Source organism: Mobula hypostoma, chromosome 6, assembly GCF_963921235.1.
Source record: "Mobula hypostoma chromosome 6, sMobHyp1.1, whole genome shotgun sequence".
Classification (NCBI taxonomy): Eukaryota; Metazoa; Chordata; class Chondrichthyes; order Myliobatiformes; family Myliobatidae; genus Mobula; species Mobula hypostoma.
The window spans coordinates 177835635-177861973 of NC_086102.1; the positions used below are offsets into that span (position 1 = coordinate 177835635).

Sequence of the window (26339 nt, forward strand, 5' to 3'; positions counted from 1 at the left end):
ACTGGGTATTGTAGCATTACGGGGAAGAACATTAAAAAGGCAAGTTCTTTATTTAATTATTAGATTTTTGTTTTCTGTGTTTAATCAGTGTCTTAATTGACTTCTTCAAATTATTGAAGTTACTTTTAATATTTTAAATGTTTCTCAAGGTGACGGTAATATGTAGATATTTAAAAACATGACAGCTTTAATCGTTGGCAAAGTGGAAGGTAGGTTAGGGTAGAAGAGAGTTAAAGGGCTGAGGATTTTCCAACACATCTTTGGAGTCCCTGACTCTACTCGGACCTCACCCAGGATAAACTGGCAAAACAAAATATATATTCCACATCTAAATAAGCTGAAGGGACTCTGGGAATAACTACCAATGCCAACTGAAAGCTGTAGATGTGTGTCGGCTTAATCTAGCCCAATAAGTGCTTTGAAAAACAAAGTAATTCTGTATCAGTTTGAAGTAAACTGTTCTCCAAAATCATATGGAAGCCATTACATTAAAAAGCACATATTTCCAATGTGGTCATTGCAAACGCATTGTTCAGTAAGATCTTCAAGAAATTAATGAGGAATCTGAATGCACCCAACACAAATCCAAAATACACTTTTTTATTTACATGAATCATTTTTAAGATACTTTTCAGTGTCAATATGTGACCTTGCTAGGGATGGACAGAAAGATTATGTGGGAGCTTCTATAAGTGTTGTTAAGGAAGACACACAAAGTGCTGGAGGAACTCAGCAGGCCAGGCAGCATCTATTGAAAAGAGTAAGCAGTTGATGTTTTGGGTAGAGACCCTTCATCAAGACTGGAAAGAAAAGATGAGATATCAGATCAAGAAAGTGGGGTAGGGGAGGAAGAAGTACAAGGTGGTAGGTGATAGGTGAAACCGGGAGAGGTGGAGGCTTGAAATAAAGAGCTGCAAAGTAATTGGTGAAAGAGATAAAGAGTTAGAGAAGGGGGAATCTGGTAGGACAGGGTAGAAGACCGTGGAAGAAAGGGAGGGTGAGGAGAACCAGAGACGTGATGGGCAGGTAAGTGGATACGGTGAGAGAGGGAAAAGGGAATGGGGGAATTGTGATGAGGGTGTGGCAACCACTGTTAGTTCAAAAAATTGATACCATGCCATCAGGTTGAAGGGTACCCAGATGGAATATAAAGTTTTGCTCCTCAATTCTGAGTGTGTTCTTCATTTGACTTTCCAATAATATGCATTGAGATTCTAATTTCAAAGTTACAAATATTTTCTTTCATACTTTAAGCAGAAATTTCTCCAAAACCCTATCCATTTTGGTAATGCAACTTTGGATAAGGTTGTATGCAAAAATTTTTGAGAGAAAGCAGAGATTTCTCAGAATGGTTATAGATAATAGTGATTTTATAACAATGTTACATCAGAGAAGCTGGGACTGTTCTCTTTGAAGTAAAGGGAGTTTTACTAAGAGGAAAGCTGAAGATAAATAAAAGTGTCCCCATTAGCTGATGGTGGATGAACAACTAGTAGTAGGCAGACGTTGATCCAAGGGGATCATGGGTTTGCGCCTCTGGTGAACTGTGTCCTCTCCAGGGAGCAAGCCTGGGCGGGAAGATTGAAGAACCAGCTGTTGCCCATGCAGCGGGTTCCCCCTCTCCACGTCACTGATGTAGTCTAAGGGAAGGGCAAGCGCCAATACAGCTAGGTCCATGGTACATGGAACATGGACTTAAAGGATACAGGGATTGTTTTGAGGAAGAACTTGTTCATACAGTGATTAGTAATGACCTAGGTCACATCCATGAGTGTGGTGGAAACAGAGACCATGAATGATTTCAAAAGGAAATTGTTTAGGCACTTAAGAGAAATAAAGTTTAAAGCCAAGGGGATAAAGTGTAGGAATGGACCAGCCGGGTTATCCTACTGGAAGGACTCAGTGGCCTGAACTGCCTCTTAATTTTTCATAACAATTCAAGGATTTTGTGAAAAATGAGAATTCTGCTGAACTGTTAAAGGCAGTAGAGAGGTTCTGAAGGAAAATGTATCCACTTTAATGGTTCTTATTGGTGTGGAGCATTTTGTTAAAGCTAGAGATTACTGGTTCAATTGTTCAATGGTTTAATTTAATATCGGAGAATATATACAGTATATAATCGGAAATTCTTACTCTCCACAGACATCCTCAAAACAGAAGAAAAATCACAAAGAATGAATGACAGAAACTCAAAGCCTCCCTCCCCTCACAGTGCACAAGCAGCCGCAAACCATTAATCCTACACCTCCCCCCGCCCCTTCCCCCACATCAGCGCTCCCACTACTCACAACAGCAAAGCTCCAGAGAGAGACCATAGTCTACAGTCCATGAAAAAAACTACTGTCCATCCCAACAGTTTGACATCCCTCAGGCGCTCTCCCTCACTAACAATCGAGAGAGAGGTATCACTCCTTCCAGAGCGAGAGGGGAGACAAGCCATCGCTATTTTGACGTTACAATCTATAGTGCCAGTTTTATTTAGGGATTCCCCCAACTCGAGAATTGGCAGCAAGCTCTCACTCACCATCAAGAGAGAGAGAATGAAGTTATTTACATTGCATGTTGCTGAATCTACATGGTAAAAATGATAAAGAGAGAGAGTACAACTTCTGGCACTTTTTAGATTGGCCTATGTTACTCAATGTGTTAAAGACTGGGACAATGCCAAGGGTTAACTGAAGAGGGAGATGACTTTGGGTCAAATAATGTACACAAAAATTTAGAAAAAAACTAGAGAAAGAGGAAACACAGATTGAAAGGAAAGCTTCCACACATTTGTCAAAAAAATTCTTCTTTCAAAAATGGAAATGATTTACCAACATAGGAATGAGAAGCCATTTCTGAGTCTGAATGTGGCATGTCATTATACATAGAACAACTTATAATTTCTTAATTTTTAACTGTTCACTGCTAACAGAGGGAGATTGGACCAAGGTTCCTGTTCTTGATTTAAAAGATTGATTAATGTTGATCAATGTTGTTTAACTGTTAAACAGCTTTTATTATTACACTTATCTTTATCTCCTGAATTCATTGAGTAATCTAATGGAGATCCACCACCTTCTTAAAATATAATGCAAAGAGTAGGAACTAGATGTTGTTTGTGTGAGAAATACCAGTGTTCATGTGTAAATTGATTTGTAAGATCCGGAGATTAGTCAATCGCAGGGCAGTATCTTGAATGAGTTGGACTAGAATTAGAGTGACACACACAAAATGCTGGGGGACCTCAGCAGGTCAGGCAGCATCTATGGAAATGAATGAACAGTTGACATTTCAGGCCGAGACCCTCTTTAGAGTGAAAGATGTTGGAATATATTGGCAAAGACTGGTCTCTCTGAGCTTCCTCAGAACGTACACATAGCTTTTCACTCAGTCAGTCATGTTAGAAACATAACTTAGCTTTTAATATGAAGACCAAACTTGCATAAAAAGAAGTTAAAAGAATTAAACATTCAGTTATTTTTCCACCAAGAACTGGCTCAATATTTTCAATGTAATTATATATATATTGATTTAATAGAAGTAATTTGCAAATATTCTCTTAAGTATATAAAGTAATATTGTGTTTTTAGGAACTGAAGTGCCTAAACGTACCATCGCTTGAAAATCCACTCCTTTCTGAACAAGGGCTTTTGAAATCTGTGCTGCCTGCTGGAAATGGACATTATCTGAAACAGAGTGTACAAGTTAAATGATATTCCATTCTGCTTGATAAATTAAACTAAGGCAAACAGACCGAACTAACTAAGTGATAATCCTAAATGATGCATTGACATCTTTTGGTAAGCATTATAATCCATTAAATTGTACAAATATGCATTCTGTAAACACATATAGAAAATTTCTCAGAAGTTAAATAGGACGTCTAATGCTTCATAATGAAGTATTATTGCTTACTCAGTATTTGTTCTGCAGATTGGTCTCCGATCTGCAGTTTAAATATAGGTATGATTTGCTTAAGCTACTGGATGATCTAGGACCTGCCAAACTCACCATCTGCTGTTCCGTGGACAAGGAGATAATCAACCAATTTGAAATTCTCAGCTCCTTCCATCACAGTAGAATTCTGGAAAACAATGAAGAGTATTATAGATAATTTTTCAGAGGAAGTGGAAATTATTGATATATTACAAAAAACACATGGAAATTTTTATATTGTATTTGTAATTTCAAAATTTAAAACTATATTTTTAATTTAAGCATGCAGAACATTGAGCAAAATATCCAGACGTCCTAAAATGATTTTAAAACCTTCACTCCTTTCTGCTCTCTCCATAGCTGCTCATGACGCACTGATGTGGGGTAATTTGTAAATGCCTGTCTCAATCATTATGATTTTCTGAAATTCATTTTAATTCACTTCAAGATTTGAAGAAATTCTCAAATGTTTTAAACAAAATAGAAACATCGACAAGTCAGGCTGCAATGGTGGGAAAAGAAATGGTATTAATATTTTTGGTCAAAGATATTTAATCTGAACTCAGGGAGGAAGACAAGTTAGTGATAAGTTGTGAAAATGGTGGGTGAGGGATGGAAATATCTCTAACAGAGAGAGGCCAGAATTGCCATGTGAAAATCAGTTATACCCTTTTTTTCCTTAAGTACATACTTTCTGAAAGAGTTAATGTTGACCTAACTTGTGTGAGAGCATCTTGAAAAAGTCATCTGTAAATTCAGTTAGTGTGCTGTATGGATAATTTAGCATCAGCAGCATGGTTGCATAGTGGTGGTTAGCTCAACACCGTACAGTACAGGCAACCCAGATTCAATTCCTGTTGCTACCTGTAAGGAGTTTCTATGTACTCCCCCTGACTGTGTAGGTTTCCTCCGGGTGCTCCAGTTTCCTCCCACAGTCCAAGGGTGTACCATTTGGTAGGTTAATTGGTCATTGTAAATTGTCCCATGATTAGGCTAGGATTAAACTGGGGATTGCTGGGCAACACGGCTCGAAAGGCCAGAAAGGGCTATTCTGTTTGGTATCTTAATAAATAAATCAATAACAAATTAGACTAAAGTTCCTCCATTGTGACTGAAATCATTTAAATATGACTAAGCCTTACCTTGTAGAATTGAAGATTGTCATCATCCGTTGGTAAGCCCATGTAACGTTCAGTATAGATACTATCTGTGATATGTGAAACGTAATAGATTCAAATAGAAGAATTCTTGGAAATATACTCAAACAGCTCTTTACAAACAAACACTATCTGGTTGCATGAATTAAATATCCTATTTACCGTTCCACATTAACCATGTACAGTTTAATTGTACATCCTTTGCAACCTATTTCATTGAAAATATGGTGAATTAGAATGAATAAAAAGTTCATTCCTTTTCTAAAATGATACATTTCTGATGCAACCTAATCTTATCCCTCCCTTTCGAAATGTTAGACAATATATAACTTAACTGAGCCACTCACTAAAACAAAATGATTGTAGAGTGTTCAAAAATATAATGTGATATGCTGCAATTAATACAGAATACTGCAACATTGGTTTCAGCTCCGGCACCATTTTCATCAAAATTAAAGCTAAGATCCTACCGCTGCCTGCAAGGAGTTTGTACATTCTCCCCGTGACTGTGTGGATTTCCTCCGGGTGTCACCTATTTCTTCCCACAGTCCAAAGATGTACTGGTTGGTAGGTTAATTGGTCATTATAACTTGTCCCGTGATTAGGCTGGGGTTAAATAGGGGTTGCTCGTCAGTATGGCTGGAAGGGGCAGAAGGGCCTATTCCACGCTGTATCTCAACAAATAAATAAATACATACATACATACATATTGTCAGAAAATCTCCAGATCTTCAGTGTACACACTGAATGTTTCTACTTTTGAAGTATACCCAAGAATGGACTCTTCAAAGTTATAGAGGCATGGAACACTACAGCACAGAAACACACTCTTTGGCCAATCAGGTCTGTGTCAAACTATTAATCTGCTTAGTCCCATTAACTTGCACCTAGACCATAGCTCTCCATACCTCGTCAATCCATATAACTATCAAAATTTATCTTAAATGTTGAGATCATACCCAAATCCACCACTTCTGCTAGCAGCTTATTTCACACTCTCACCACCCTCAGAATGAAAAAATTCCCTCCTCCCCGTGTTACCTTTAAATTACTCATCTTTCACCCTCAACCCATTACCTCTTGCTCTATCCTGTTAGCATTTACCCCTCTACACCCCTCATAATTCTGTATATCACTATCAAATCTCCCCTCATTCTCCTACTGTCTATGAAAAAAAAGTCCTAACCAACCTTTCCCTCTAGGTCAAGTCCTCACATCCTGGTAACAACCTTGTAAATTTTCTCTGCACTCTTTCAGCCTATATTGATATCTTTCCTGTCAGTAGATGACCAGAACTGCACACAACCCTCCAAACTGGGCTTCACCAATGTCTCATGCAACTTCAACATAACATCCCAACTCCTGTACTGAATGATTTGACTTATGAAAGGCAATGTGCCAAAAACTCTCTTTATGATCTATCTACCTGTGATGCCATTTTCAAAGAATTATAGATCTGTATTCCCAGATCCCTCTGTTCTACTACACTCCTCAGTGCCCTATTGCTAACCATGAAAGACCCAGCCTGGTTTGTGCTCTCAAAGTTCTTTCTTATTTCTATCTAATGAAAAATGTTCTTACTAATAACATTTTGTATGATCACAGCAACTTATAACATCTTATATGATCATGACATCCATTTTTTTTGTTTTAATCTGTTTTAATATTCAGACAAATCTGTTTTGTGTATGTTTTTTGAAAGTTGAAATTTGGTGGCCAGTGCTATCATGTTTGCTGCTGTGTGCTGGGGCAGCAGGCACCAACATAATCAACAAACTCATTCGTAAGATGTTGTGGGGATGGAACTGGACTCTCTGACGGTGGTGTCTGAAAAGCGGATGCTGTCCAAGTTGCATGCCATCTTGTACAATGTCTCCCATCCACTACATAATGTACTGGTTGGGCACAGGAGTACATTCAGCCAGAGACTCATTCCACCGAGATGCAACACAGAGCATCATAGGAAGTCATTCCTGCCTGTGGCCATCAAACTTTACAACTCCTCCCTTGGAGGGTTAGACACCCTGAGCCAATAGGCTGGTCCTGGACTTATTTCCTGGCATAATTTACTATTTATGGTTTTATTACTATTTATTATTTATGGTGCAACTGCAATGAAAACCAATTTCACCCGGGATCAATAAAGTATGTCTATGACTATGACTATGAATATGACTATTTCCTGAACAACAGAGGTAGATAAGTTTTTTAGGAGAATTTCATTAGAATGATGAATTTCTTTGTAGTGATTTGCCAATGGACCCATTAGAAAAGTTAAAATGAAACTCTTTCCAGCACCAACTAAGGCATAATGTAGAGCTATTTAAATTACAAGTTAGGACACAGGTGGAATAATTTCTGGTTAGTACATTGCAAGAAAGATGTAACTACATTTGAGAGGGTATGGAGGAGAATAAGGCCAACAGACCATGAGACATAGGAGCAGAATTAGGCCATTTAGCCCTCTCATTCTTCTCTGATATTCGGTCATCACTGATTTATTTTCCCTCTCAACCACATTTTCCTTTAAATCATTGGCACGCGTGCTAATCAGAAATCTGTAGAATCTTCACTTTAAATATACCCAATAACCCTCCAGCTGTGATTCACAGTCCTTTGGCTAAAGTTCCTCCTCATCTCTGCTTTAAAGGGACATCCTTCTATTCAGAGGCTGTGCACTCTGGACTCTATTGGAACCATCCTCTCCACATCGACTCTATCTAGGCCTTTCAATAGTAAGTGTCAACGAGATTCCCCCCACCCTCCCACTCCCTCATTCTTCTAAATTCCAGAGGGTACAGGCCTAGAGCCATAAAGGTTCTTCACATTTTAACCCTATTATTCCAAGGATTATTCTCATGAACCTCCTCTGGACCCTTCCAATGCGAGGACACCATTTCATCCAAATGAGGCCTGACCAGTGCCTTAGAAAGCCCCAGTTTCCCATCTGGCTTTTATGTTCTAGTCATCTGGAAATGAAGGTTAACATTGCATTTGGCTTCCTACTACCATCTCAAACTGCAAATTAACTTTTAAGGAATCCTGCACTAGGTCTCACAAGTCCCTTTGCACTTCTGATTTCTGACTTTGTTCGCAGTTTAGAAAATAGTCCACCCATGTTTTCATTCTACCAAACTGCATGACCATACAATTCCCTGCACTGTTTTCCATCTACTACTTCTTTGCCCATTTTCCTAATCTGTCCAAGTCCTTTTGCAGGCTTTCTGCTTCCTCAATACTGGCCCCTCCATGCATCTTTGTATGTTTGCAGATGGAAATCATTGACATATAACATGAAATGAAGTAATCCAAATCATTGACATATAACCTAAGAATAAGTGGTCCCAAAATCAACCCCTGCAGAACACTACTAGTCACCAGCAGCCAATCAGAAAAGTCTCCATTTATTCCCACTCTTCGCTCCCTGCCAATCAGCAAATCTTCTATCGATGCTAGTGTCTTTCCTGTAAAACCATGGGCTCTTATCAAGCTGTCAAGTTAAGGTTTGTCATTCAACCATACATGAATACCCATCATTACAGCCAAATGAAAAAGTGTTACTCTGGGGCCAAGATACAAAACACAGTACCAATAGCCATACACAGTACAAGGCACATGTAGCACATATAAGATATGAGTAAAATACAATAATTTTAAAAAATAGTCCAAGTCCGAGTCCATGAATGTTGCAGCAGTCTGCATTCAACCATAATGCAGCTAGTCTTCCACCAGGCGAACACAGACAGCAGCACTGACCCCAGCATGGACGCTGTGTCATACCACTTCCAGCACTAATGCCCCTCTTCTGGATGGCTACAAACAGACAACACTGTGGCTTGAGGCCTAGTCTTCTGCCGAGTGAACACTGGAGGGCAGCACCAATGCTAGCAAAGACACCGTGCCACACCACCTCCAGCACCAGCTCCGACACCTCTCTTCTGGACAGCTGAAAACAGATGACACTACAGCCTGAGGCCCAGTCCTTGCTAAGACTGAGGCCGCACCATTCCCCGGCCGTCGATCCTGTCAATAAACCAGTGAACTGAGCTTGAAACATTAGAAATTACCAACGTCCAACAGGGTCTTACAATCACAGGAAAAACGACTAAAACAATCATTCACTGATAGACTGCTCATAGCCTTCATGCACTTACTCCAATGCCTCTCTAGCAGGCAGCAACAGGGTCTGCACAAAGTCCAGCTCCATCAGTTTCTCTACCAACAAGCACCTCGCCGATGGGGTAGAACTGCGATACTTTAAGTTCTTAATGTCCAGCATTATATTGTGATCATAAAAAATATGGTTAAAAAAGATAATAACACCTTTGGTTGGCCCCGTAGAAGTCAGTGTGTCTGAGCGTGGCGCCATATTAACAGCAGGACTTATCTCGCTAAGCAACCTCTTGTACTGCACTTTGTCAAAGACCTTCTGAAAATCCAAGTAAACAATATCCACTGACTCTCCTTTGTCTATCTTGCCTGCTACTTCCTCAAAGAATTCCAACAGATTTGTCAGATAAGATATCCTTGTAAGGAAACCATGCTGACTTCAGTTTATTTTATCATGTGCCTCCAAGTACCCAAAACCACATCCTTAAAAATGGACCCTAACATTATTGTGACAATGTTGTGAGAACAGGAGAATTTTAGTCACGAGGAGAGGATAGCAGGGGAATGGTTTGTTTACTTTGGAAAAGATGACAAGCTATATAAAATTATAATAAGTAGATTGGGAGGAATTGTATCTCTAAACAGGGAGATTAATACTTCGGGGTAATGTTTTAAAGTAATTTGTATCAAGGTCAAGGTGTTGGGGCCAAAGGCGAAGGCTGGACGGTTCACCTTGCTGCTCCCTGAGGTTTACTTGTCTCTGCGCTAAACGAAGAACATAGAACATAGAATAGTACAGCACACTACAGGCCCTTCGGCCCACAAAGTTGTGCTGACCCTCAAATCCTGCTTCCCATATAACCCCCCACTTTAAATTCTTCCATATACCTGTCTAGTAGTCTCTCAAACTTCACGAGTGTATCTGCCTCCACCACTGACTCAGGCAGTGCATTCCATGCACCAACCACTCCCTGAGTAAAAAACCTTCCTCTAATATCCCCCTTGAACTTCCCACCCCTTACCTTAAAGCCATGTCCTCTTGTATGGAGCAGTGGTGCCCTGGGGAAGAGGTGCTGTCTATCCACTCTATGTATTCCTCTTATTATCTTGTACACCTCTTCATGTCTCCTCTCATCCTCCTTCTCTCCAAAGAGTAAAGCCCTAGCTCCCTTAATCTCTGATCATAATGCATACTCTCTAAACCAGGCAGCATCCTGGTAAATCTCCTCTGTAACCTTTCCAATGCTTCCACATCCTTCCTATAGTGAGGCGACCAGAACTGGCCACAGTACTCCAAGTGTGGCCTAACCAGAGTTTTATAGAGCTGCATCATTACCTCGCGACTCTTAAACTCTGTCCCTTGACCTAAGCTGAGGCTGTGGCCAGCAACTAATAGAATTCTGTAGACTCACTTTCATGAACTTCAGTTCTGAATGCTATTTGCTTACTTTCATTGTTTGCACTATTATTTGTATTTTCTCTGCATATTGGGTGTTCCACAGTCTTTTTTTAATAGGTTCAATTGGGTTTCTTTGTTTTGTGGCTGGCTGTAAGGAGATGAATCCTGAGGTTGTATAAAGTATACGTACTTTGAACTTTGAAGTAATGCAATTTACAGTACAAGTCCTAGACACAATGGGCTAAGAAGAAGTCTTTTATATGATATGTCATGAAGTCCTTTGATCAACTCAGTAACATTTCAGATAATGTCATTCATTACTCTCTATTTCTCATAGGGAAAGCCAAAGTACAATCTAAAAAGCTGATGTTTCAGGGGGGAGAAAAACCATCACACAGCAACTTCAGAGAACTTTCTGCAGAAGCTCTGGAACAACAGTGTTTTCATTAAGTGCTGCTCAGTGAGCAGGAATAGACTGCAGTTGGCTGCAATTTACAACAAGTTTAAGGAAAATATTTCTTGTTGAACCTCTTTGCTGTGGAATGACAGTTGTCTTTACCCTTTTTGTCTTTAAGGGAATAGATGTAAAGGGGGGCAAAAGAGTCCAAAATTATGATGATTTACTTTATGCTTGTTCATTTTCCTTTGAATAAAAAATGTGACATGAAAAACAGCTTTGACCATTACCCTACAGTAGAAGGGAGTTCCTTTCTGGAGGTCAGAGAACGGATTGTACACGGACTCCAAGTTTCCGGAGTCAATAGCCATATGCATCTAGCAGCTGCTCTGTTTTGGGTGCCAGACATAATAAGGGCCAACTCAGTTTATTTACTTTCGATCTGATTAACCAGATATGTTGCATGATATAGGCCCTTAGGGAACTAGAGGATGGAAAGCTCCTGTTAAATGAAAAAGTAAGGTCCAATCGTAACGTCACAGTATTTCAACATGCAGAAAGACAGCTGTTTGACCTCTTCTCTATTCCAACTGGAAAATGAACTAGTTAGGATATATTGGTTCCTAGTTCTTTTCCAGAGCCTTACACCTTCATGTTCATCCATTTCTTTGCTAGGCGTGTAGAGCATTTCAGCATCTTTCAGATGGTAACTTCCAGACCCTCAGTAATCTGTAAAAGTAAATGTCTTTCTAGTACCCCCTCCTAAATTTTTAACCTATTATCTTAAATCTAAGCCTTCCCATTTTGACTTTTCTGCCTTGAACACAACCATTGTTGGAGGCCAAATCAAAGACGGTGATGAATCAGCACATAGGAGGGAGATTGAAAACCTGGCTGAATGGTGCCACAAAAACAACCTCTCAGTCAATGTCAGCAAGACCAAGGAACAGATTACAGACTTCAGGTGAGCAAAACCAGAGGTGCACAATCCAGTCCTCATCAGAGAACCAAAGGGGGTGACCTTAAATTCCTAGCAACCTTAAATTCCTTGGTGCTATAATTTCGGGGTACTTGTCCTGGGCTCAGCACATAAGTGCAATTCCAAAGAAAGCACTTTGAACTTTAAAACTTTGAAATATGTCTTTCCACTTTATCTTGCCCATTTGTTTCATAATTTACTATACCTCAAAGGAAATCCCCGTCAGTCTGTTTAGTTCCAAAGAAAATATTCTAATCTACCCAGCCTCTCCTCACACCTGAGATCTTTCCTGAAATTTCTCCCTCTTATATATGCTAGGGGCTGCTTCAATGGCACACTAAGTGTTATTGGATGCCATTATTTTCTGTTTTTCTGTGGAAGCATCTTTCTCTATGCTTCACAGGCTGTGGTGGGGTGAAAAGAAAGATGCACATATAGAAGAATTCAATCTTTCAATCACCCCCACAAAATGCCCTGACAAAGGCATTTTTGCCAGTGCTGTTCAGTTACTTTAATATAACATAGAACAAACTAACACAGCAATGTGACCTTTGGGCTGGAATGTCTGTGCTGAACACAATGCCAAATTAAACAATTTCATCAGCCTAGAAATAATCTATATCCCTCCAATTCCTGCATATCAATGAGTTCATCTAAAGGCATCTTAAATATCTGTATTACATTTGTTTCCACTTTCACCCCTAGCAGCCTGTTCTGGTCACACTCCACGTAAAATAAGCTTACTCGTTTAACCTCCCCTCCCCCAACATGTGTCCTCTAGTACAAAAGTACAAAGTACGTATATGTTACTATATACAACCCAGCGGTTCAGTTTCTCAATAAATCCAATATTCATAATAGAATCAATGAAAGACCACACCCAACAGGATTGACAACCAGTGTGCAAAAGATAACGGATTTTGCAAATGCAAAAAGAAAGAAGAAATAATAATAACGCCTGGCTCAAAATTGGAGACCTCTTCTAGAAAACAGAATGGTTCCTTGTGGCAATACAGGACCAGGTAGTTAACACAAAAATGATCAAAAATACATAATAAAAGACCAACAAATTCAGAGAAAATTCAGAGAAGAACCAGAAACAATTCAATACATTACAAGATCCTGTAGCAGTTTAACTCAATCTGATTACTTACACAGACACAATCAAGTGGCAAGCATCATTCGTCAAAAACTTGCTTTAAAATACAAACTCATATATGAAATCACAACTTACTATATATACAAGCCTGATCCAACTTTAGAATCAAAATACTACAAGTTATATTATGACCGATCAGTTATTACAGATAGGACAATCTATAATAACCATTTAGATATAATAATACAGGATAAACAAGCAAGAACAACTTATTTAATAGATAAAGCCATTCCAAACACACATACAGTAACTTACAGAAATCAGTAAGTAAAAAACACCAGAAATATGCTGCATTAAAAGAGGAAATTGAAAGACTTTGGAACATGAACAGGGTATATATTGTCCTGATAGCAATATTTATAACAAGTATCATCCCAAAGTCACTACACAATAGCATTAAACAATTAGGGCTACACAGTAATATCTATTTAAATCTTCAGAAAGCCACAATATTAAACACTACTAGAATAGTCCAAAAGTACTTAGCAATTGACAAATGAGTGTGCGTGGCTATGCCAGTAGCTCAGGTTCTACCAGCTTGAGCTGAGAAAAAAGTAATCACCATCATTAATAAATAAGTAATAAGTATCAAGAACATGATATGAAGGGTTCTCTATTTTAACATTTCAGAGGATCCATCTTGGGCTGAACGTATTGATGTAGTGTTGAAGAAGCCACACCAGTGCTTCTACTTCATTAGGAGTTTGACAAGATTTGATATGTCCACACTATCACAGGTTCAACCACTCTCACCATCAAGGACATCTTCAAGAAGGCTGGATCCATCACTTAGGATGTTTACCATCTGGCGCATGGCCTCTTCTCATTACTACCACTCGGGAGGACGTACAGGAGCCTGAAGAACAACACTGAATGATTTAAGAACAGCTTCTTCCCTTCTGCCATCAGTTTCCTGAATGGTGCATGAATCCATGAATACTACCTCATGATTTCTCTTTTACATTATTTGTTTATTTTTGTGACTTACACTAATTCTTATGTCTTACACTGTACTGCTGATGCAAAGTGACAAATTTCATGACACGTCAGTGATAATAAACTGGATTCTGAGGTGATTCTGAGGTGATTATGAGGTGTTTAGTTTTGAAAAAATCAGATTTCTGGTTCAGTAAAATGAATGAGATTAATGGACTAATTTGACCATCTATGGCATTCAAAAAAATTTTAAATATGGTAATTTCTGATATAAGAATTGCTGTGTATTTGATATTTCAATAATATTTGATTAATCATGTATATTGTTTAATTATGCATTCTTGTTTGTTTGAATAATTCATTATGGGTTATATGCCCAGACTAAGCTTTGACTGCCATGGCCCACACACTCCTGTTTCAGGTCAAGTGGATCAATTCATTGGTATTCATTTCCAGTTCTCTGGCTGCTGTCTCCATCATCATTTGTCTTTGTCTTCCTCTTGCTTTCTTCCCTTCAATCTTTCCCATAATTACCGTGCATTCTAACTCCTCTTTCCTAATCACATGTCTAATGAAGTCATGTTGCCATTTCATGATCTCATACATTATTTCTCTTTTTGTGCTTGCTTTGTTCATAACATCCTCATTAGATATTCATTTCGTCCATGATATTCTTTGCATCATCCTCAAAAATCACATCTCTGCAGCTTTAATTCGTTTCCTCATGTTACTAGATATTGTCCAACATTCTGAGCCATATAACATAACTGGAGAAACACAGTGCTCTGAAGCGGATTGTCATTCCTAGTTTAGTGTTGGTCAGTATACTCTTCATTCTCGTAAAGGTGTTTTTTGACATCCTTATTCTTCTTTTGATGTCCATGTCGCACCTGCCATCTGATGTCACCAGCTTCCTAAGTAGCAAAAGTTCTGTACTTGTTTTATGTCTTCCCCATTTTTTTCTCAGCCTACAGATAGGATTCTCCTTCTTTTTGGATATCACCATACATTCTGTCTTTTTGCAAGTTAATTGCATACATCATCATACTACCATGCACCCTTACTTAATATAAACCCATAGTAACACCCACATTTCAGACTCCCATAACTTCATTTGAATTAGTTTAACTTCTTAAAGTTAGAAAACATAACTTCAAATATTTTTGAAGTGTTTGTTACTCATAAGAGGGTAAAATTTTCATCTATTTTCTGATCATTTAACTATAAGTGACAGTTGAGTAAATTGCAAAGAAAACTAAATCTTTAATTTATTAGATTGGTATCATTGGTTTTATTTTCCATCATGTGAATTCACAAATGACATTGATGCTTTTATAATAACAGAAGTACTCTTTTCTAAATACTTCATCTGAGCTCCTTCCATTGGGGGATATTTACTATCCACTTCATTAATACGATTTCAGGCTTCAGATTTTGGTATTTATCAAATAATTTGTTGTATTTGTAATAGTAACAGGGTGGAAATAAACCTCTTGCAAAGGAGGTGTTAGGCGCTCCTTCCTTCCACTAGCCTACAAGTCTCCCTTGGGCACCTGCTTAGCCCTCTCAGAGTCATGTGAAGCCATGAGAACAGGTAATGGTTGGTCAATTTGACCAATGAAATGACACTCGGAATCTTCCAGTATGGCCCCAGTCTTGTCCATTTTTGTGGATAAATCCTTTTCCTTCCTTGCTTATGGTCTCAAACAGTAAACACCCCACCCCTCTGACACTAATATCATCTTTGGCCTTTGAAGATAAATGTCTCCTGTCATCCATTTGCTTTTCAAGCAACTGTGGCCTAATTTGACCAAATTAAAGTTCCTATAATTAGGGTAGCAGTGTGAAGATACATCTCTACCAAAGAAGGTGAAAGGCACTCCTTCCCTCCACTTGCCTGCAGGTCATCCCTGGGCAAAGTGTGGCACCCTGCATAGCTCCTTGATCAGGGTCACATGAAGCCATGGGAGCAGATGGTGGAGGTCGTATGAGCAGCTGGCGCATATCACTAGTCCTGGTTTTGCGGCCAATAAAGCCAGGCACTCTGAAGAGTATTGATAAGGGCTAAAGTCACCCATCTTGTAAAGACACTATCCAGAAGAAGACAATGCAAACAGCTTTTGTAGAAAAAAATGCCAACAACAATCATGGTGAATGAAGACCACAATTGCCACATCATATGACGTGGCACATAATGAATGAATGAAACTAAGTAGTATCTTCTATATTTGCTGAACATTAGCATATTTGCTGAACTCAATGAATAAACCTTTTCCTTCAATGGTGCACAAAATTAGCAAAATATCTGTCTTGGATTTGTGTACAAGCATCACACTGTTTTGATTAGACTTCAGATATGTTGTCTGCTTATGTCAGTAATTGCAGAACATATCTAATAGCAAATGTCTTTCTGTGATGTCTTGTTAATGAACTTGAAAACAAATTACTATTTCTTAAAAGATAAAATTATTTTAAAGAACAATATTTCTAGTAAAATAGCAGATTGTTTGATATAACTATTCAAGTTCCCTTGTGGGATTAACAGAATGTCTCATTGTCCTCTGAGAATGAAGATGGTCCGGCCAACAGTGTTTAAGCTAAACTGCAGATGCTACGTGAGAGGCAAGGTGCACATCTACTCTGACATCAAAATTTCCAAGCCTGTGATATGCTGATCCTTCTGCTCAGGGAGAATTGCTTTCATTTTGATGCAACTGTTAAACGTTACCAGAACTATGCTTTCTCAGGCACATAAGCATAAGATCTATTGGCAACACCCCCAATCCAAGCACAGGCATTTGTCTGATTGAGAGATTGCAAGAATAATTGCATGATCCATTTTATAACATACACTGATGACCACTGGACTGACCAAATCCAGCGTAACCAAATGCAACATATAACCACATATATTTAAATTATTCACTTATCGACAATATTTGTTTGATAAAGGTAGGATTTTGCACTTCATTGTTAGGATGGAATAGGATGGGGATGTCTATTGGGAAAATATGTAACGTCACCTTATATTGTAGATGACAATTAAAATCAGTCATCAGAAAATTGTGGTTTGAAATTCAAAAACTCATACATGTATTGAGTGGAATGTTAGGATCTATAATGCATAAAATCTGATTAGAATCATAGAAGCATAGAGTCATGGAAAGGCACAGCACAATGCCATTCAGCCCATCTAGTCCAAGCCGAAACCATTGAAACTGCCTACTCCCATCGACCTGCACCGGGATTATAGCCCTTCATACCCCTACCAACCACGTACCTATCCAAACTTTGCTTAAACATGGAAATTGAGCTCGCATGTACCACTTATGCTGGCAGCTCATTGACCTTCTCATGACCTTCTGAGTGAAGAAGTTTCTCCTCACGTTCCCCTTAAACTTTCTAACCCATGACCTCTGGTGATAATCTCCCCCAACCTCAGTGGAAAACGCCTGCTTGCATTTACCCTCTACCTCTCATAAGTTTGTATATCTTTATCAAATCTCTTCTCAATCTTCTATGTTCTAAGGAATAAAGGCCTATCCTACTCAATCTTTCCTTATAATTCAGATCCTCCAGACCCAGCAACATCCTTGTAATTTTTCTCTGTACTCCTTAGTTACATCTTTCCTGTAGGTGGGTGATCAAAACTGTACACATTACTCCAATTAGGCCTCACCAATATCTTAAACAACTTCAACATAACATTCCATCTCCTGTGCTCAATACTTTGATTCATGAAGGCCAGCATTGTTTTACGTATAAAACAAGATTCAAATCGTAATACAGAAGAAAGCTTACAAAAGCAAAGCTCATGCTTTTTATTTAGATTCCACTTCCAAGCCATGGGCAAAAGCAAAGACGTGAACCAACTTACTTATTATTTCCAAGGTGTAATGTGCTATAAAATGCAACTGGTTGTTGCTATTTGTGTACCGGGCAGGTACCAAAAAGATTATTACATATCTCTTCATTGTTTTACCACTTAATTAAATTAGAAGCTGAATGTGCTTTTGGAATTTTTCCCCACCCAGTCAACCAGGAAGAATAGTTGCACACCATCATGCTGAAAACTAAATATATCTCCACTAAAAACAGCACTCACACACACACACACTATACACTTACTTGTTAATTTCTATGTTGTGTATACTTCGATTGTATATACAAATTCCTGCAGCTTATTTATTAGAACATACCATAATATGTCCAGTTGGACACTGGAGCAACTGCCATTCCACATTTGAAGACTTTGCTTCCTGATCCAAGTACCATGGATGTGACATAACCTCCATAAGACTAAAGGCAAATAGAAAGCAATGAGTTACTTTGAATTAGCAAATAAGATGGTTGAATACATAGATTTATGTTCAAAGACAGTGAAGAGAATTCTCTCAAATTCTTAGTTTAAAAAAATCCTGGAAGTCTGCTTATGATAAAGATGCTGATGGCCATGGTGTGTATTTCAATCATGAAAAAGTCTGCAGATGCTGAAAATACAAAGCAACACACACAAAATGTGGAGGAACTCAGCAGGTCAGGCAACATCTATGGAGAAGAGTAAACATTTCAGGCCAAGATCCTTCTTCAGGACTGAGAAGGAAAAGGGAAGATGGCAGAATAAAAAGGTTGGGGAGGGAGGGGAAAGAGGCTAGCTGGAAGATGAAAGGTGAGGCCAGGTGGGTGGGAAAAGGTCAAGGGCTGGAGAAGAATCTGACAGGAGAGGAGAGCAGATCATAGGAGAAAGGGAAGGGGGAGGGGACCCGGAGTGGTGGGGAGTAATAGGCAGGTGAGAAGAAATAAAACGTCAGAGTGGGGAATAGAGGAAGTGGAGGGGGGATTTGTTCACTAGAAGGAGAAATTGATATTCATGCCATCAGGCTGGAGTTTACACAGATGGAAAATAAGGTGTTATTCCTCCACCCTGAGGGTGGTCTCATCTTGGTACAAGAAGAGGCCATGGATGCATATTTATATAATATTTATTTGTTTCAATGCCTAAAAATTTGAACATTTTTAGTATTTGATGCATTACTTTTGAGAGTTTTGCAACTTAATTTCAAATATTAATGTTGAGGATGGTAAGATCTGGCGATGTGGATGGATATCTTATTCCTGGCCTGTAAGGTCCATAATCCAATAATAACTTTTTTTTTCCATATCATGCACACTGTGAACTGTTTTATAATGACAGTAACCTAGCTGCTTCCTGGATAATTCCATTGACATGGACGATTACTTCTATATTAGGTTTCATTTCAATATTACTAAGTGGAAACTTTTTCTGTTAGATTTGATTGTGAAGCTGCTAACTCTAGTTATGCTAATCTAGGTGCAACTTGCTGTGCTTGGCTCTTAAGGACACACTACTATGTCCTCGAGAAGTATAATGGTCCTCTCAGTATGTATAATCTCCTTCAGTATGAATAATGTGCCTCTTCTAGTGGATACTGTTGTTCCACAGGATTTTGAATCAAAATAAGATCTCAGAAACAGAAGGAGTAGGCAGAGTCTAGCCTGATATTCCCCAATCTAGTCTACAGTTCTTCGGAAAAAACAATAGGATAATATTTGTACATGATAACACAACCAACATCCTATCTGTTCAAATCATCCAGCAAGTGGGTGGCAGGATGGAGATACGTCTCTAACAAAGGAGGTGTAAGGGGCTCGTTCCCTCCGCTAGCATTCTGGTTATCTTTGGGCAAAGTGTAGCACCTGCTTAACCCCCTGATCAGGGTCATGTGAAGCCATGGGAGCAGGTGGTGGATGGTCGTATGAGCTGCCCAGAAGAAGGCAATGGCAAACCACTTCTGTGGGAAAATTTGCCAAGAACAATCATGGTTATGAAGACCATGATCGCCCATGTCATATGACACGGTTCGACACATTATAGGTTTGATCCATTTTTCATATTAAAGAAACCAATCTTATCAGAAAATGTAGGTTTCCTTCACCAAACTAAAAGCCACAGATTTCTTTTATAACATCTATCCTAGAAATTGTCAATGCATGCATGGACAATCAAGTGAGAACCTTGATGAAATCTATGTGAAAATCTGGTCTCTACAAAATAGTGGGCTCACATACAGATTCCTGAAAATGGGTCTCGGCCCAAAACATCGACTGTCTATTCATTTGTATAGATGCTGCCTGACCTGCTGAGCTCCTCCAGCATTTTGTGTGTGTTTTTATGGATTTCTGGCATCTGCAGATTTTCTCTTGATTATTATATGCATTTTGTATTAATAGATTACTCTATTGAATAAGTTTTTGCAATACTGCTAATACTGTAGTACACTAGATTAATCATGGGAAATGAATTAAACAAATATGCTTACTCTCTCACAAAATGAAAGGGAGTGTACCACCAAATTAATGGTATTGTAAAGATGTATTTTTTTCAGTACATATAAGAAAGTAATATTTTTACTAAACATAATTAGAAGACTTACCCATCCCCAGATTGCAATTCTTGTGTCATCAATGAATCCCATTTCTATGAATTTTCTGCAAAGAAGTAATGAATTGCTTATGTGTAATTAAGCCCATAAGCTAATACACTGATGCATGCAACAATGCTTGGTTTGAAGTCAATATTTTAAATACTTCAAACTTGTGATATGTCTGTAACTACAGAGCTTCAAAACTCTATGCACTGCAACTTGTTCTTTGAACTTAAAATATAGAAGAGTACAGCTCAGGAACAGGCTGTTCAGCCCACAATGTTGTGCCAAACCAGCTAAAAAGCAAATCTATAACACCCAAACACTAATCCCTCCTACCGATACAATGTCCGTATCCCTCCATCGCCCTTAAATCCGTGTGCCTATTCAAACATCTTTTAAAAGCCTCTGATGTATTTGCCTCTACCACCATACCAGGCAGTGCATTACAAGGAACTCACTACTCTCTGCGTGAAAAACTTACCCATCACATCCCCTTTGAACCTACCCTCTCTCACTTTCAATGTATGCCCTCTGGTATTAGATGTTTCAACCCTGGGAAACAGGTACTCTCTGTCCACTATCTATGCCTCTCATAATCTTGTAAACCTCTATCAGATGTCCCTTCAGCCTCCAGTGCTCGAGAGGAAACAAGCCAAGCTTATCCAGACTTTCACGATAGCACATGTCCTCTAAAACAGGTAGCATCCTGGTAAACCTCTCCTGCTCTACAAAGTTTCAACATCCTTCCTATAGTGCGGCGACCAGAATAGTATGCAATACTTCAGATGCAGCCGAACCAGGGTTTTATAAAGTTGTAACGTAACCTCTTGCCTTTTGAAGTCAATGCCTCAACTCATAAAAGCAAGCATTCCATAAGCCTTCTTAATCACCTTATCAACCTGTGCAGCTACTTTTCAAGGAACCATGAACTTGGATCATAAGATCTCTCTACTCAGCAACACGGTTAAGGATCTTGCCCTTAACAGTGTACTGTCTCCTTGCATTTGCCCTGCCAAGGTGCAACACTTCACATTTATTTGGGTTAAACTCCATCTGCCATTTCTCTTCTCATATTTGCAACTGATTTATATTGCACTGTATTCTTTGCTAGTCTCCTTAATCAGAATCTGAATCAGGTTTAATATCACTGGCATACGTCGTGAAATTTGTCATAATGCAGCAGCAGTTCATTGCAATACATCATAATAAAATCTATAAATTAAAGTATATATATGGTAAATATTAGTTATATTTATTTATTAGATATATATTTAAAAAGTTAAATTAAGTAATTAGTGCAAAAAGAGAAAAAATGTAGTGAGGTAGTGTTCCTGTGTTCAATTTCCATTTAGAAATCTGGTGGCAGAAGGGAAGAAGCTATTCCAGAATCATTGAGTGTATGACGTCAGGCTCCTGTACTCCTCCCCGATGGTAGCATTGAGAAGAGAGCATGTCCTGGGTGATGTGGTTATTCAATGATGGATGCCGGATTTTTGAGGCATCGCTCCGTGAGGATGTCCTGGGTGCTGAAGAGGTTAGTGCCCATGATGGAGCTGATGAGTTTACAACTTTCCGTAGCTTATTTGATGCTAAGTAAGAACTCTAAGCGTTTACACACCTCACTGCTCTGATTTGATCTTCCACTTCATAAGTGCCCAATCTTCGATATATTGCATGCATTATTTTGTTTCCTTGATAACCGCTTCCCCTTCCATCAAAGCTGGCAACTATAATCCCTTCTGTGCTGGCAAGGTAAGTTGCCCAGCTAATGGAGAATTGGGCAGTGGCTTTCTGACTGCATGGCCCGCCATATCTGAAAGAAATATCACAGGAACAATATAATAAAATCTTCTGACAAGTGTTTGTGGTCGTTAATTATGGTCTAAACATTCTCAAACATCAAATGAAGTGCAAAAATATTATCATTGTCCATATCTTTCAAAGTATGCTTATCTAAAAGACCAAACAAAATATTTAATAATAGAAACATAGAAAACCTACAGCACAATACAAGCCCTTCAGCCCACAAATCTGTGCTGAACATGTCCTTACTTTAGAAATACCTAGGCTTACCCATAGCCCTCTATTTTTCTAAGCTCCACATATCTATCCAGGAGTCTCATAAAAGACCCTATTGTTTCCACCTCCACCAGCACCGCCGGCAGCCCATTCCACACACTCACCATTCGCTGTATAAAAAACTTACCCCTGACACCTCCTCTGTATCTACTTCCAAGCACCTTAAAAATATGCCCACTTGTGCTAGCCATTTCAGCCTTAAATGTAAGTTCAAATCTTATTTGTCAGCTGGCAACTAATAAAAAGTAATTACAAATTATAAAATGAGTTACTACTACACTACACTGAATCAATCAGCTTCAAACCCACATTCCAAAGATAATTTTCTTTTTCTCTGCTGAAATAAGACAGGTTGAGTGAACTCGGCCTTTTCTCCTTGGAGCGACGGAGGATGAGAGGTGACCTGATAGAGGTGTGTAAGATGACGAGAGGCATTGATCGTGTGGATAGTCAGAGGCTTTTTCCCAGGGCTGAAGTGGCTGCCACAAGAGGACACAGGTTTAAGGTGCTGGGGAGTAGGTACAGAGGAGATGTCAGGGGTAAGTTTTTTTACGCAGAGAGTGGTGAGTACGTGGAATGGGCTGCCAGCAGCGGTGGTGGAGGTGGATACGATAGGATCTTTTAAGAGACTTCTGGATAGGTACATGGAGCTTAGTAAAATAGAGGGCTATGGGTAACCCTAGTAATTTCTAAGGTAGGGACATGTTCGGAATAGTTTTGTGGGCCGAAGGGCCTGTATTGTGCTGTAGGTTTTCTATGTTTCTATGTTTCTAAAATGGGAAAATACCATATGCCACAGATTCATCTCCTGTTGTAAGGTTAACATTTTTTGGGGGAAAAGCAGATGCTGGGGTTTCACTTACACATCAATGAGCAGCGGATATTTCTTTTTATCATCAAAATGCGGTGGAAGTATCATCTGATACCAATAATCTGAAAAATATTTAAATTAGTTGCACTTAAAACATTTGTCATCAACACTGAGTACAATTTACTGAGAACATGACAAAGGTTAAATATTGCCGCTTTTTGTTTTTTACTTATCTGCCTTTAAAGCAAATATTGATGATAGATAAACCACTTCCTATAGGTACACATAGACCTGTTATTTGCTGATCTTAACAGGATATTCAACACACATATTAAATATTAACCAGTGTTCAAATAAAGCCAGTCAGAAGTGAGCTCTACAGCTTTCTATCAAGCTGTCTATATTAGCAAGTTGGGAATAAACAGCACTGACTTCAATTGACTTTATTACTTACATCCTTCATATACATGAGGAGTAAAAATCATTACGTTACGTCTCCATCAAAATGTGCAATGTGCAATTATAGCAATTTATAATAAATATGTATTATGTACAATAGGATAGTTAATATCGCTTAGAAATACAGTCATGTCAGCATGAATTAAGCAGTCTGATGGCCTAGTGGAAGAAGCTGTCCCAGAGCCTGTTGGTCCTGGCTTTTATTCTGCGGTACCTTTTCCCAGATGGTACCAGCTGGAACAGTTTGTGGTTGGGGTGACTTGGGTCTCCAATGATCCTTCAGGCCCTTTTTACACACCTGTCTCTGTAAATGTCCTGAATAGTGGGAAGTTCACATCTACGGATGCGCTGGGCTGTCCGCACCACTCTCTGCAGAGTCCAGTGATTAAGGGAGGTGCAGTTCCCATACCAGGCAGTGAAGCATCCATTCAGGATACACTCAATCGTGCCTCTATAGAAAGTTCTTAGAAATTTGGGGGCCATACCAAACTTTTTCAGCTGTCTGAGGTGAAAGAGGCACTGTTGTGCCTTTTTCACCACACAGCTGGTGTGTACAGACCACGTGAGATCCTTGGTGATGCTTATGCTGAGGAACTTAAAGCTGTTCACCCTCTCAACCCCAGGTCCATTGATGTCTAGAGGGGTTAGCCTGTCTTCATTCCTCCTGTAGTCCACAACCAGTTCCTTTGTTTTTGTGACATTGAAGGAGAGTTTGTTTTCTTGACACCACTGTGTCAGGGTGATTGCAAAAGATTAGAGAGGAAAAAGCAAAATCATGTGTCTATTTGAGAAAAAGGATAAACAGATTAAAATTGATTTCTTAATCAGGGAGTTAGCACAGATGAGAAAGCGCTGAGTGGTCGTGAATGGAACTGACAGGAACTTGGGCAGTAGGGTCTCCAATATGCTGAATCCATGAGGACAGATTGAGGGAACCAGCTGGAATCCAGTACAATCATAAACCCAGCAACAAGCTGAGGTAACGGAAGGCTGGCCAAAGTCAAAGTGGAAGCTGGCAATCTTAATAAGTAGTCCAAACACATCTTTCAGGCAAATTTGCTATCAAAGGTCTGAATAATCTGGTTCATTTCCAGGGAGGAGGTGAGTTTGTTACCACAGAGATATTTTGGGGCTGTGGAGAACAGTGCAGATAGACAGAGAGATGCTACGTGAGATGATGGAGAAGACCGCAGGACTGAGCAAGCTAAAATGGAGCAGCAATTGCTGTCACTCATAGTGTTAGCCTGGGTGCAGCCCTAAAACATGGGAACCGGAGTATTCTGCTTATTTATTGAGGTACAGCACAGAATAAACCCGTCCAGCCCTTTGAGGCACACCACTCAGCAACCCCTCATTTAATGCTAGCCTAACCACAGGACAATTTACAAACACCAGTTAACCTATTAACCAGTAAGTCTTTGAACAGCAGGAGGAAACTGGAGAATGATATTGCCAGATCATTGTGTGGCTGAAGATTTGATGCAGGGATCAGGCTTTCAGCTTTGTGGATCACTGGAATCTCTCCTGGACGCACTATGTTGGCAACTAGCAGGCTGCCCCCATCACAGCCTTAGGTCTCTGCCTAAATGGACATTGAACCTGTGAACACTACCTCACTTTTTTAATATATATTATTTCTGTTTTTGCACGATTTTTAATCTATTCAATATATGTATACTGTAATTAACTTATTTATTATTACTATTTTCTTCTTCTTCTTCTATATTATGTATTGCATTGAACTGCTGCTGCTAAGTTAACAAATTTCACGACACATGCCGGTGATAATAAACCTGATTCTGATTCTGTTGGTTGTTAAGGCAAATGATGAATTTCACCATGTTTGAATAAACATGTAATACACAATTCTGATTTGATGGAGACAGACCTGAGAGCACAGAGGAACATCTGGAAAACTTCTGAAATGCCCGCTTCGCTGTTACTATTACTATGTGGTAACCGGAATCTCCGGAGCTGAAGGCCCCGAGATCCTCGGCTTTGCGTGTTTCAGCGGCCGGGTAGAGGTCGAAGGCGCTTGGCAGGCTGTATCGGAGAGGCTGGTCAGAAGCTCGAAGTTTTCGGACGGATGGATTCAGTGTCGGCTGTGGTTGGCTGCTTCCAAGGCATCAGCAAGTTGACGGTGCCTGGAGGTTTATGGCAGGGAGTTTCTCCCTTTTGCCGCCTGCTATCGGGCACTCGGGAGTCGATCAACTCGGGACTTTGAAACTTTTTTTTACTGTGCCCATGGTCTGTTCTTCATCAAATTATGGTATTGCTTTGCACTGCTGTAACTATATGTTATAATTATGTGGTTCTGTCAGTGTTAGTCTTTGGTTTGTCCTGTTTTCTGTAATACCATTCTGGAGAAACATTGTATCATTTCTTAATGCATGTATACATTTCTAAATGACAATAAAAGAGGACTGAGTGTTCTCATAATCTAAAAAAATCTAATAAGTAAATGAAACCAAACTGGAAGGTGT

The 26339-nt window shown here is 39.2% G+C and overlaps 1 protein-coding gene across 2 annotated transcripts in view; it reads right to left on the minus strand.

Moving 5' to 3' along the window:
• Positions 1–26339, minus strand: part of LOC134348636 (dipeptidyl peptidase 4-like) — a 189494-nt gene that overhangs the window by 4689 nt on the left and 158466 nt on the right. For both annotated transcript variants that reach the window (XM_063052331.1, XM_063052332.1), the window contains 7 exons: positions 23450–23519; positions 22126–22320; positions 20514–20568; positions 18258–18357; positions 5064–5128; positions 3997–4069; positions 3598–3671 (listed from right to left, as the gene is read on the minus strand). In XM_063052331.1, the coding sequence (XP_062908401.1) occupies positions 3598–3671; positions 3997–4069; positions 5064–5128; positions 18258–18357; positions 20514–20568; positions 22126–22320; positions 23450–23519 (632 nt within the window). The remainder of the gene's footprint in view (positions 1–3597; positions 3672–3996; positions 4070–5063; positions 5129–18257; positions 18358–20513; positions 20569–22125; positions 22321–23449; positions 23520–26339) is intronic.